General features: G+C 40.8%; 3 protein-coding genes across 3 annotated transcripts; 1 reads left to right on the forward strand and 2 right to left on the reverse strand.

Annotated features, from left to right (window-relative positions):
• Positions 1-3,369: 3,369 nt before the first annotated feature.
• On the forward strand, positions 3,370-4,810 carry LOC108886595 (protein B4). Its single transcript, XM_018681553.2, has 5 exons — positions 3,370-3,570; positions 3,672-3,928; positions 4,010-4,118; positions 4,203-4,252; positions 4,495-4,810. The coding sequence occupies exons 1-5, from the start codon at positions 3,477-3,479 to the stop codon at positions 4,750-4,752; spliced, it is 768 nt and encodes a 255-aa protein (XP_018537069.1). The 5' UTR covers positions 3,370-3,476; the 3' UTR covers positions 4,753-4,810.
• A 337-nt stretch (positions 4,811-5,147) lies between these two features.
• LOC108886594 (transmembrane and coiled-coil domains protein 1) lies at positions 5,148-7,540 on the reverse strand. Its single transcript, XM_018681551.2, has 4 exons — positions 7,187-7,540; positions 6,406-6,847; positions 6,187-6,322; positions 5,148-5,491 (listed from the first exon to the last, which is right to left on the reverse strand). Exons 1-4 carry the CDS (start codon positions 7,194-7,196, stop codon positions 5,156-5,158), a joined length of 924 nt encoding a protein of 307 aa, XP_018537067.1. The 5' UTR covers positions 7,197-7,540; the 3' UTR covers positions 5,148-5,155.
• An 819-nt stretch (positions 7,541-8,359) lies between these two features.
• LOC108886593 (transmembrane and coiled-coil domains protein 1) lies at positions 8,360-11,880 on the reverse strand. Its single transcript, XM_018681550.2, has 4 exons — positions 11,332-11,880; positions 9,675-10,159; positions 9,440-9,575; positions 8,360-9,363 (listed from the first exon to the last, which is right to left on the reverse strand). The coding sequence occupies exons 1-4, from the start codon at positions 11,863-11,865 to the stop codon at positions 9,049-9,051; spliced, it is 1,470 nt and encodes a 489-aa protein (XP_018537066.1). The 5' UTR covers positions 11,866-11,880; the 3' UTR covers positions 8,360-9,048.
• Between the last annotated feature and the right edge of the window lie 1,312 nt (positions 11,881-13,192).

The raw sequence follows: 13,192 nt of genomic DNA on the forward strand, positions 1-13,192 counted from the left end.
ACCTGTAGTTGTGCCGTTCTTGTGCTAGATGACAGTGACTGTACCAGTCTCACTGAGTGCTTAACAGGGTTGATACATCTAACAAAAACTGAATATGGTTCTGTTTCTAGATCTCAGTCAGAAGTTTCACAGTCTCAACTGACTCCCTATATACTCATACTGTATGAGCTGCCACGTTGAGCTTCTTACAGCGGTTATTACAGCAGTCTACAAATATTTTCTAATGACTGATTTACATCTAAATTTGCCAAAAAGCAAAGCCAGAAAGATGCAAGGAGCACAATTTTAGAACTTCATGAGATGTTGTTTAAGTGCTGTATACAGTATTTATCTGGTCTGATACAGCTGGTTGCTCTGAAGGAAAAAAAGAAACAGACAGTACTTGACTGAACATTTAAGTCTTTGTTGCGTCATGTTAAGATGTCAAGACATGTACATCAGAAAATACACGTTTTCATACCTGTCTCCAAAAGGCCACAAAAATATGCCTGATCAAATTCTATACACTTTTAAGCAGAACAGTATTTGCACCACCAAGTAGTCAATCAACATTACTGTACATCTATTAGAGTTGCTCATCGACTACTGACTCACATAATGTTTCTCTAAGCTAGAGTATTGCCTCTTATTATGTAAAGGATAATACCTGAGAAGTTGTACCTTCCATGATTACAATGGAAGGGGCAAAGAACCACTGAACACAAAGTGGAATCCAAAAATAATAACATTAATGATCAATAAAGTTCTCAAGGAAGAAAAATGCCCCTGTGAGCAATGTACTATCACATATTAGCAACTGTTGATCAAGCTGGAGCTCAATTTTAATTTTTCTATACACTTTGCATTAGTTTCATCTCATTATATTTATGAGCAGATGAGAAGCTCTGTTTCAACAGTCTGAGCTCATGATTTAAATCACATGGAGCAATTGTATTTAGGGCGTGTCCAAATCCACCTCTACTAGTTTAATGGAGGAAAAATGGTTGCATTACCAGGCACATCGTGTTTTATTTATATATTATTAGTTATTATTTAGGATCAGGCCCATTTTATATGTACCTCCACTAAATCTGAATGACATCTGGCCAACATGACATTTTCCTCTTTCTGTTGGTATTTTTATTTTTATTTTTTTGCATTGTATGCAGTCCTCATTTGGCTGTCTGTGCAAGTATCTATACTGTGTACACAGAAGTACTGAGTGATGTTCTTATTTACTATCTAGGTGAATACCCTACGCACTGCTGTGGCCTGTGCTGCAATGGACACAATAGCATAGCTCCACATTTGCCTCGGGAAGGCCATGGACCCTGAGGCTGAGAGGACAGGCCATGCCCTGCTGCTGAAGTTGGCACAGACCACCCTCGCTTTCATTCACCAGCAGACCAACTTTGCTCTGGATGCACTGGTGGAATGCTGCAGCCCTAGTAGAATTGTGAACACTCTACTCAACACAGGGTTGAGGTGACAGAATTTAGTAGAAACAGCATCATCACTGTAAATAAAACATAGTCACAAGATTTGTCTGACATTTCCCTGTCATTGTCTCTCCTCAGCCACTGCTGTGCTGCAGTGAGGTGGAGCACAGTGCTGGTAGAACTCACCAATATTGCTGAATTCACAGGTGACGATACTGTAGGTGTCATCATAACCAGCTGGCAAGTACTTTATTAAAAGGATAAAGAAAAGGTAAAATGAGAGTATCCCTATCCAAAACAGCATGATGACTGAATGAAGGAAAAACATTTTACAGACTGGATGCAGATGTTTTTTTTAATTACCTCTCCAGTGTTAAATCTTCATAGATATTCACACCCATCTACAACAGAAAAAACACCATTAGATAAAAATACAACATGAAACTGTAACTGGAATGTATATGTATGAATATCATTGTTATCATTTGTCACATCTCATGTTTCAGAATAAGAATATGGCATCAGCTTGTAAGTAAGTTCTCACCTGTCCTTTTCTGAGCAGAAAGAAGTGCAGATACCATCAAGATGATGCCCAAAGATTCTCCAGACCCAGCACCAGCCACCATCAACTTCCATATCGACAAGTCTAGACAGAAACCATCAACAAGAGTCAGTTTCACATCCATCTTTTTACCACTACACTATAACATATGTGCATACAGTCAATACAATGATTGTTGCTGCTTTCAGAGTGATGCCAGTATTGGGGCAAAAACTCTCTTTAATAGAAGACTTGATCTTAAATCAAATAAACTTATACCCTTGAGCGCATAAATGTGTTCAATAAATTTCATGGCAATCTGCATGTTTATGGTCTCATATGTAAAGGATATATTTTGATATAGTGCTGTCCAAAAGAAACAGCTCAAAGCTCAAAATAAAAAATACTTTGTCATCTGGAGATCGTGCATGTGCTGAGCCAGTTTAATAGAAATCTGTCCATTCGATTCTGATATATAGGCATGGTTTTCAGACAGAAGTGAGACCTGGGCATAAAGACATAAAATGAAGACATATCTCAACAGTTTGTAAATCAGTAAGTGAGTCAGTGAGATACATACACTTACCACCAGACACTGGTGCTGTAGGAGGTACAGGAGTGAAAGCACTGGTACTGCTAACAGTCAGACCTAAAGTTAGAAACAACAGCCTGTTAAAACAACAATGTGTATGTATATATTCATTTAAATGTCTATGTATCTGTCAATAGACTAGACTGCTCAACATTTAAAAATTGTGGTCAGTTTACAATTTTTCTATAATAGTGAGTTTAACTCACACAAGGATGACAAACAGCAGGTATCTAGCCATGATGAAGTTGAATACACCAACTGTTCAGAAATCCTCCAAAGACCAGACTTATCTGACTTTGACATAACTGTGTTATGTTGCGTGCTCTCAGGAAAACCACACAGAACTTAATAATACTGACAGGCCACAGAAACTCCTCCACTACCTGACACAGTCTGAGAAGCCCCAGCACTTGTTCTATACTTAGACCCAAAATAGCAGAGTGTGAGCTAAGTGGTTTATAAAGACCAATGGAGTTCTATCATAGCAATAGAGGTCAGTTCTAAACTACTGCTTTGGTTATTACCAAAAACCTGTCACAAAACCAGTAACAGAGTGGGTTGGTTTGTGCGCCTTGATGCAGCCTGATTTTGACAGTTAGAAAACATCCTCATAAGTGATTCGAGGCAACATCTTGCTCTTTTTAAATGTTCTCAAAACACTGCCAAAGACTTGTCCTGTTATCTCGCTAGACACGGTGAAAGATAATAAATGCCAGCAGAAGTTGGAGGTCTTTCAACAGGAGCCTTTATGGCTTAAATTTACAGCTCCTAATGCGCTGCACCTGCAGTGATGTGATTCACCTGGTCTCATTTTACCGGAAGCGACTGCATAAAGGCTGAGTGGACAATAAGCACGTGTCGTATACTTTTAGACTTCAACACGTCTGTTTTGCCCTGTCTTTCTTTTAAGATTTTATTCTCAACAATGCCTCCTAAAAAGCCAGCAGCGGACTCTGCTGATCCACCTGCACCGTCCGATAACGATGCGCTGGTGGAAGAGAAAGCGGAGTCGAAATCAGGTTTGTGCACAAATGCCAATAAGTAAAGGCAAAGTAATTGTTGAGCTTTATATTTTTAAACAATCAGTTTCCAGTGAATTTACAATAATATTGTTCTCCAGATGCTGCGGCGCTGCGTAAACTCGCAGCTCATCCGTCTACAGCCATAATGGTGAAAGAAGCGCTTAAAGAGTTGGACTCACGCAAAGGAGTTTCCTCCCAAGCGATACAGAATTATATTAAACAAAAATACCCCTCGGTGGATTTGGTGAGGTTGAAGCACTTGGTCCGTAGAGCTCTGAAAAAAGGACTCGAGAATGGCACGTTGGTGCGGCCTGCCAACTCCACTGTTACCACAGGCGCGATGGGAAAATTTAGGGTGAGATGTGAACTCTGCAGTCTCATCAAAGCGGGTAAAATAACGTTATTAATCCGGGCCTTTTTTGTCCCCCCTCTTAAGCTTGCACCAAAAGTCAAGGAGGCAAAGCCAAAAACTGAGAACGTGGATCCTAATGTACAAAAAGCTCCAAAAGCAGCCAAGGATGGAGCCAAGAAGCCTCAGAAAACAGGTGAGAATAAAATAAGCTTACCACCACCGGTAATGTAAACCAACCTTACAGGTGTCTGTTTTAATTGCATGTAAAATCTTAAAGGTGCAACAAAGAAGAAAGACGGTGCCAAAGAAGAGGCCAAGTCACAGGAGGTGAGACAATACTCTTATGATCTGGAACTGAGAAGTTAAACTTACTGAGGATTGGCTGAGTATACATGCTCTCTGCTCCTATTAACTGTTAGTAGATCAACAAACAATAATTGGGTTGAACTAAAATGGAAAATGATAGTGATCTGAAAACATTTAAGTATGAAAGTGACCCCCCCCCCACCACCACCACCACCCCTTTTTTTTTTTTTTTTTTTTTTTTTTTTTTTTTTTTTCTTTTTTAGGAGTCAAAGCCTCCCAAAAAGTCAAAGAAAAATGAAGATGCTGCTCCCTCAAAGGTTGCTCCAGCAAAGAAGCCAAAAGCCAAAAAAGCTGCAGAGAAAGATGACAAAGGAGCCTCTGATTCAACCAAAACGAAGGCAGCAAAGGGCACCAAGGAGGGAAAGGGAGGAAAGGCATCCCAGAGCAAGGCTGCTAAAGCAGGCAGTGATGCTCCTGCCTCTAAAGCAACTGGGAAACGAGGGAAGAAAACTGCAGAGTAGATTTATAATTAACTATTTTAAACTATTTTGTTTCGCAATAAAATCTTAACTTTTTGGAGCTGGTGTGTTTTTGTTTTTTTTTGTTTTTTTTCCCCAAATCTACAGGAACTTAATACTGTTTATTTTTGAAACAATGAGGAAGCAACATTTATTTATGATGTGGATGTTGCTGAATGTCCTGTGGCTAAAAATGGGTGTAAGAACTTTGAGGTTAAGATTCAGCTTCATCAAAATTTTTAGATTAAATTTGACTGGTTTAACTTCTTATACTGTTATTATCTGATCTCTTACTCTCTGGGATTGGACACTTAATGTTTTAGTGTAGTGTTTTGTTTTGTTTGTGTTTTGTTTTTTTTCTTCAGTTGGGTTCCTGATAAAGATGCCAAAATGATGTCAGTCAAGTTTATTGATTGTCTGCCTTTTCAGGATGCTGAATGCAGAAAAGGTGATAATGATACTCTGATATGACACCCCAGTGCCTCCAGAGTAAGTGGAGGAGGACTATAAACAGCAGTGTAGAAAGCAGGCGGCTGGATGTTTTCATCAAAGGGACAACACAGTTCACCACTGTGGACATAAACACCAAAAACACTGCCATGACAGCTAGCAGCACATTGATTAGTTTTCCAACAAGAGTTTGCACTGTGGCATACTCCAAAACCTCCAGCTGTACCAACTGCTGCTGTTGCTGCTGCAGCTCCATCTTGGAGATACGTGTTTGACATGCCTCCAGCGCCTCCTAAAGGTCAGAGATAAAAATTGTCAATGAGGGTGCCTGAATGACTTATCTGGGTAGCGCCTCTTGTGATAGTTGTAACCTTTTTCCACGGCAGGTATTTGAACTTAGCCATGACAAAATTGATGGTATTGAAAGCAAAAATTAGCTGCTGGGCTCCTGTTAACCACCTGATAGTCCCACATTAAAGGTGTTGAGTTTTTCTGTGCTGGTGTACAACCTGGTACCAGATTTCCTGTGTAGTAACATATCAAATTTATGAATAGGCAACATTTAAAACCTACATTATTTCAAAAAATAAAAAATAAATTTGACATCAAATCTAGATTTTGACAGACACCTCTATCTTGAGATACAGCCTCAAGATTTGTAAAAAGGCAGGACCCATCTAAAGGCTCTTATCAGATATTGTGCTTTGGTAATGTATTCCTACCCTACACAGATTTTTAATGAAGTTACAGGTTGACATAGTTAGCCTGGACTATTCTGCAGCACTGGGGCAGTGTCCCACTTTGATCAGTTAGTACTGTAATCCAGTATTGGCCATGAGGTGAAACGGCACACATGTATTTATTCCTATTCATTAATAATTGCTCCATTCCAGTGAGCAAGAGTACACAATACTGACATACACACAGTTATTGCTATGCAATATCAAAATGTCTGGTGTAACAACTGATTATTCTAGTGGGGCTTACATGAATATGTGTTGTTTTGTCATAGAACTGATAATCAGTCTTCTCCTCCATGCTGGCTAGGTCCTCTTTCAAGACCAAAATTTCATTCTGGTGCAGTTCTGTCAAGTTATTGAGTTGTTCTTCTAAAAGTTCACACCTGCAAAACACAATAACAAGAACATTACTATCAGTACATGATGCCTTCCAACCACAGAGAACTTTACACTTTAAGCACATTACCTGCATCGTTCTTCTTCTAGAGCCTCCTCTATCACTGTGTACTCTTGTTGGTATAAGGCTTTTAAGTTTTCAAGGCTGTCCTGAAGCTGACCTTGTTTTTCCCAGAGTTCTTGGACCTCGTGGAGTAAAACATCAAAACCTGAGGCCTGGGCATGATCGGGGGTGTTATTCCTGGAGCTACAGGATTCTCCAGGGGCTCCTGCAGAGCCAGAAGTAGCACTAGGACAGTCCTCATCACTGCCATACTTTGGGCTGGGCTGCAGCTGCCCTGTTCCAATGGTCCTCGATTCCCCAGGGCTAAAATCTTTGTCTCCCTGGGTTTCATCCAAGTCAGTCAGGGCTGCAATGTTATGAGTGCTGTAAGACTTGTTGTAGATGAGGGATGAGGTTCCTCCCAGCTTGGACACCACAGCTGAAAGAGGCCAGAGAGGCCTCCTGTCACCTGTGATGGGCAGGATTAGGTTAACAGGCTGCTACTGAGGCTAATGGACCACTTTGTTATTGTAATATTAAAATTAAGACTATGACTTTCGGCAGAGTAAACAGACATGCAATCTATAGAAAGATTAAACATTCAATTCAGAGATCTGCTTCAAGGTGACAATCTCACCATGGGACCTCTGTGGGGTATGAGGTTCAACAGAATTGGGTTGGAGGTAAAGATTTTACACAAGAACTGAGATTAAAATCTGCATGTTCACACATCTATAGAAGAACCTTAATTGAGATAAAAATGTCTTTTGTAATTATTTTGCTAGCTAACTAGGTACTTACCACTTACCTGGCATCATGGTGGGATAGCCACGTTGATATTTTTCGATACTTTCCACTTAGTGTTAATATATAAACGCATTTATCCCAGTGGTTTAATTCTGTAAACTACCATACAACTGTTTTAAGTGTGCTCGGCGTTCAATTTTGCGAGCAAAGTCAACTCATATGAATGACGTTTCCATTTCGGTGTTAGCAGTTAGCTAGCTAACGTCGCACCGACCGTTAACTGGTTTTCAAGTTGCTTAGCAACAGCGAATACAGTCTACACCATTCAGTGCTCAGTGAGTGAACACTATGAAACAGAAACGAACTATTTTCCCTGAAAAGATTGGGAAACTCTCATATTGGTCCCACCTGTAGTTTTTATGCTATACCTACCTCCAAGGTGCAAAAAGAGGGGAAATAGTCTCTAAAATGTCCTGTGCACCTACAGTAAACCCACACAGGTGATTGTTATTGTTCCTAATTACCTCCTCTCAGGACTGTGTGGGCTGTGCTGATACGTCCTGACTCTCCTGTTGACTCAAAGAAGCATACTCACCACATGACGCATCATGGTGGGTATGCTGTTAAATCTAGTGATGATTTAGCAGTCTCTCTTGTGGCCAAAAAACAAAATTCTTTGAGAGGCGTTTCTGTTGTTTAGCTTAGCCTTATTGATATGAATGCGTGGATGAAGTAATACAAACACCTGTCTGTAAACAATTGTACTGTAACACCATTCAGCAGCACCACAAACTGTTGGGTCACTTAATAACAGTGTAGACAAATACAAGTTAGACTTTTCAGTTTCACCTTTTAAAACAGCAAATTTATTTGTTTTTAAAAAATAAAAAAATCAACTAAAAAGTATTACTATTTCATTGTCACTAACAGAAACAGTACGGAAGCACTGAGTCTTTGAGCACTTTAACCGCTCTTCAAGTATGTTAATTCAGTTCATAGATTATTCTTCTGCAGTGGAAAAGCCACCAAGACAGTGGGATCCAGTTGGCCCGGAGGGCAGGGTCGCAACTCCAAACTAAATGTTCTTGATAGTAATATCCTGGTTGTGGCAAGAACCAGTGTTATTGACTTCACGCGTCCAAAAAAAAAACAAGTCCAGAACCCACCACTATTTGATCCAGTGACAAGTTTGATTCCAGAGCAATGTAGCTGATGTGCAAGCACCCCATTCTTCAGAGTGTAGTAAGCAAGAAGAGGAAGAGTTGGTCACACAAGCTGAAATTTGAAAAGACTGAGTAAAGGAGAAAGAAAGGGCAGACTGAAAACAACAGAATGGAAAGACCAGAAGAGAGAGAACTTACAAAAAGAGAATGTGGACAACTAAATTAGCAGAACACTGTCAGCTCCTTACAGTTGAAAGAAAGTTAAAATGCCATCAATCAGCTGTATTAAAAATAGCAGTGACTTCAAAACAATACCACTTGGAGTCAGCTCAAAAGTAATAAAACTCTGAATTACAATTTCTTCTGTGAGGAAACAATGCAAAGTTTTCCACATGTAAACAAATTCACTCAGAAGAGAGAAAATCAACTGTGCAGTTCTCTCAGCCTCTTTCCTTCAACTATGCCCCATTCACCCTTCCAGTATGTGCTTGTGCCACCACTGCACCAAAGATAGAAAGTCAATAACAAACGTCCAACCGTTTCTCACCTTATTCTGTTTTATTCTTCTCAAAACACATCTCAGAAAGTGATAAAGTGACAAACCTCTGATGCAATCCTCCTGAGTGTTTTGAGAATCTGCAGAAGAAGAAAAGGTAGGACTATTGAGATTCAACTCCCTGTATGGGTCAGTGTCCTCCATTAACACATCAGCCCCAAACCCTCTGTCCTTTCATTATTTAAATAGGCCTCTCTGAACCGGTCATCTGGGGTGCAGAAGAAAGTGATGCAGATACTCTGAAATAGCATCCCAGTGCCTCCAGAGGAAGGCGAGGAGGATAACGAGGAGCAGCGTAGAAAGCGTGCGACTGCGCGTTTTCATTAATGGGACGACACAGTTCGCCACTGTGGACACAAACACCAAAACCACTGCCATGACAGCTAGCAGCACATTGATTAGTTTTCCGAGAAGAGTCCGCGCTGTGGCGTTCTCCAAACCCTCCAGCTGCACCACCTGCTGTTGCTGCTGCTGCAGCTCCATCTTGGAGATACGGGTCTGACATGCCTCTAGCGCCTCCTACAGGACAAAAGAGAGAAAACAGTCAGTGAAGTCTGATGACAAAGAAAAAACAGTTCAGTCCAGTGAGACTTACCTGAATGTCCCTCGCTCTTTCATAAGACTGGTAAGCAATCTTCTCCTCCATGCTGGCTAGTTCCTGTTTCAAGTTCAAAATTTCATTCTGGTGCAATTCTGTTAAGTCGTTGAGTTGTTCTTCTAAACGTTCACACCTGCAAAATCATGGAAACAACAGTGCATCACAAACGTCGTTTTCTTCTTCTACACAGTCAGACCTACTATACCGCGGTATTTAGGACATGATATGCTACCTGTATCGTTCTTCTTGCAGGGCCTCCATAATCATTGTGTTCTCTCGCTGATAGTGGGCTTTTAAGTTTTCAAAAGACTCCTCAAGTCGACCCTGGTTTTCCCGGAGCTCCTGGATCTCGTGGAGTATAGCATCAAAGCCTGAGGCCTGGGCATGATCAAGGGTATTGCCCTTGGAGCTAGGGGGACCTCCGGGGGCTCCGGTCGTGCTGTTGGCTCCAGCAGAGCCAGACGTAGCACTAGAACAGTCATCGTCACTGCCATACTTTGGGCTGGACTGCAACTGTCCTGTCCCAATGGCCCTCGTTGCCCCAGGACCGACACCCTCATCCCCCTGGGTTTCATCCAAAGAGTCTTTCAAGGCTGCAATGTTATCAGCGCTGCCAAACTTGTTGCGAATGAGGGAGGCGATTTCTCTCGGCTTGGACACCACAGCTCCAGCTGCAGAATGAGTGGCTTGAGAGAAGCTGGAGAGGCCACCTGTCACCTGCAATCAGTGGGATATGGTCAACTCTCTATGTGCCATCTGGTTTAACCACAGTAAATTGGTGCAGTAGGCTGAAAATGTCCCAGGACAATATTCAGTTTGGTGTTGGCATTGTACTTTACTGCCTTGATAGATATGGCTATTGTAATGTTGACTTTCCCTTTATTTGGAGAACTCATGAACAGAATGCACAGACTGCACTGGAAAAATGAAATGTAAAAGATACCAGAAGATACACTACTATACAAATTAACCTCCTGTGGGAGCCATTTATTATTTACGTGCAGGTATTTCTACCTTTTAGCTCTCGGTGTGGTGTGATTTGAGCACTTAGCCTCAAATCAGACATCTGGAAACTGTAGGGTCTGATCAGTGGCTGGGTGAAGGGAGACTTACTGGTCTAAAATAATAGTCATTAAGTTGTGATTAAGGTTCATAATATCAATAGCTGGTACATGGAAAACTAACACAGCTTATTTTTAATAAGTTCCACCTCTGTATTTCTTTATGGAGAACTTTTTTTTAACAGAATACACAGTGAGACAATAACTACCTGTGCTGTTGTGATAACATTTTGCACATCCAACCTAAATCTATAAGCCTATGACTTTTAATATGTCCACCACAACAACATAAAGAACAACAAAAATAGAAACATATGAGAATAGGTTAGTGTCGCAATACTCAGGTCAAAACATTTTCCCACTAATCTGGTCATGGCTCGTGGTCATCTGTGGCTTCTGGGGTAGTAAAAACAGTACAACTAGAATAGCTCAGGAATTAATGCAACTTCTGCTTTTAAGTGAGACAGCAAGTTTTGGTGCAATATTAGTGCTACACTCTACTGTTACAGACCTGTTCCAGTTACATGTGCCAATAACTCATCAGTGAGTCAGCATGTGCCATACTGACACACCTAAATACCATGCAGTCATTATTAACTTTATTAGTAACACCTGTGTTAGGCTAGTCAAATGTCTGTCATGAGAACACTTCATTAACTACCACTGTTAAGTTGTTTGCTATCTTGACTTTAACTAAATCTACAGATTTAGGTGACATATTTTATTCTTTATTGGAAAAGGGACATTAAACATGTGATCTTTAGTCAATATAATGACAAAAATCCCTTTCAGTGGATGCTGGGAGAGGCAGCAGTATAAAGTACACACCTTGGCTCCAACATCTTTCAGCCCCTGGTGCATGTCTCGAAAAACATCTTTGGGCTGGCGAGGGATGCCATTGTGCTCCACCTCACGGAGCTTCCGGTGATAGTGCTCCAGCTTCCTCTGCAGTTGCTGGATAGTCTGAGCTGACTTTTGGTTCTTCTTCTCAAACACCTGTTTGATGCGTGCACTCTGCTGTTTGTCTGCATTATTAGCAAGTTTCAGGTATTCGGCCACGTTGTCGTCGCGCGCAGTTTGTTCAATCTTGATTTGTTCTGTTAGCTTGAGGATCTTCTGTTGTAGTTGGGCGATGGCCTGCTTAGTTCGCTGGGGGTCTGGGGTACTGTCAACTACATCATACCCGTCTGCACCATAGGGGAGGGCGTTGGGTGACACAGCAGGGCCCAGGCCATCGTAACGATCCAGCTGTTGAAAGAAATAAATAGAAGAAAGATCCCTGATGTGAAAAATTGTTACATAAAAATTAATAATAAGAAAATTAAAAGTATTCAAATAAGATAAACACTTGCACTGAAACATCTAATCAGTGTGAACACTGTGTTGGTGTTGGTCTTGGCCTGATTAGGAGACAGTTAAATTTTCTGGAAAGTAACATTTTGTGGGGTCATCTTAAATTTGACATTATGTTGCTACAGATTCACAGCAGCAGATGGTGCCTGTAAAGCAGGAGTTTTCTTTTGACTGTCGCTTCATAGCTCCAGTTCCAGGAGATATAGATGTAAAGATGCAGTGACTAATTGCAGAGGGAAAAAAGGCAAAAAAATATGCCAAGGTAACACAGGCTTTAGATGGAGTTGACACTTGAGTTTAGGGAGGCAGTTTTGTCCTGGGGCTCATGTTGAGGAGATAAGACAAGAGGTAAATATCAAGTCTTGGTAAGTGACACAAAATAAAATGGCCCAAACATAAGAGCGACCAGCCACTACTGGAAAGCTAAGCTGTGAGTTCTTAATACTCTGAACTGGGAGCACTATATGTTTGACCCACCTAAAATGATGAACCTGATGAAAATTTTTTGTCGGATTATGTACAAAGAGAAGAAATTAAAACTTCAACAGTTTAGATTTACTCTTACCACCAGCTACAGCTGTGTCAGGATATGCATACGGAAACTTCATGGTTGTATTGAAGGACAACCACATAAAAAGCAGTCAAAATCTCCAAGAGAAGACTTGTGGTGACTAACATCTTGATGAGCACGTAGCTGTAACAAGTTAAGTCAAGTCAAAAAACCACTGGAGGTCTGTGGTGTCAAGACAGGGTGATTTGAATTGGTAATTCACTTTTAAAATCTATTTTAAGGTCTAATAAACAACAATTAAGAAACAATTAATGCTCTATGAAGACATCCCTCACTGGCTAAAAGCATTCTGCCTTAGTATCTGCTACTGAGTGGTCATAAATTGACCTCAGCTGAGCATTGTCAATTACAAGTAACAGGTCAAAAGGTTTTACAAGATGAACAGGAGGGTGCCATGTATCCAACTTGCTTACGACATGTGTTGATAAACGTACTCGTAATTCCACCCTCTACTGAGTAGCCAGAGCTGAAGCATGGCCCCCGTTTTACAATGTTTACTTTCTCCTGTTTTTTCATTTCAGAGATTCTACTGTCATACTGCAGTATCTAGCCTTTTGCAGTTTCACTGGAAATAGCTCTTGAGATATTATTTACAGATTCCTTTGAACATTCAGTGTCAGAAAAAACAAAACATGACACATGTTTGAGTTTGTTTAGCCCTGCAAGCCTTCTCTGACCTGAAGTACACTCAGACAGCGAAAAGCTAAATTTAGAAAGGCTTAAAGCACAAAGTGACCAGCCACTCAAAGACAATCTCTGACCTTC

The sequence above is a fragment of the Lates calcarifer genome, unplaced genomic scaffold (assembly GCF_001640805.2).
Source record: "Lates calcarifer isolate ASB-BC8 unplaced genomic scaffold, TLL_Latcal_v3 _unitig_1134_quiver_866, whole genome shotgun sequence".
NCBI classification, from domain to species: Eukaryota; Metazoa; Chordata; class Actinopteri; family Centropomidae; genus Lates; species Lates calcarifer.

Bases quoted from the DNA above. Each gene is read 5' to 3' on its own strand.
- LOC108886595 (XM_018681553.2), top strand. From the start codon at position 3,477: ATGCCTCCTAAAAAGCCAGCAGCGGACTCTGCTGATCCACCTGCACCG. The intron at 3,571-3,671 runs GTTTGTGCACAA...ATTGTTCTCCAG, and splicing joins GAAAGCGGAGTCGAAATCAG to ATGCTGCGGCGCTGCGTAAA. The intron at 4,253-4,494 runs GTGAGACAATAC...TTTCTTTTTTAG, and splicing joins AAGAGGCCAAGTCACAGGAG to GAGTCAAAGCCTCCCAAAAA.
- LOC108886593 (XM_018681550.2), bottom strand. From the start codon at position 11,865: ATGTTTCAGTGCAAGTGTTTATCTTATTTGAATACTTTTAATTTTCTT. The intron at 10,160-11,331 runs GTGTGTACTTTA...CACTGATTGCAG, and splicing joins TGAAAGATGTTGGAGCCAAG to GTGACAGGTGGCCTCTCCAG. The intron at 9,364-9,439 runs GTAAGTCTCACT...TTTGTCCTGTAG, and splicing joins AAAGAGCGAGGGACATTCAG to GAGGCGCTAGAGGCATGTCA.
- LOC108886594 (XM_018681551.2), bottom strand. The intron at 6,323-6,405 runs GTAATGTGCTTA...TGTGTTTTGCAG, and splicing joins CTAGAAGAAGAACGATGCAG to GTGTGAACTTTTAGAAGAAC. The intron at 5,492-6,186 runs GTAAGCCCCACT...TCTGACCTTTAG, and splicing joins ACAAAACAACACATATTCAT to GAGGCGCTGGAGGCATGTCA.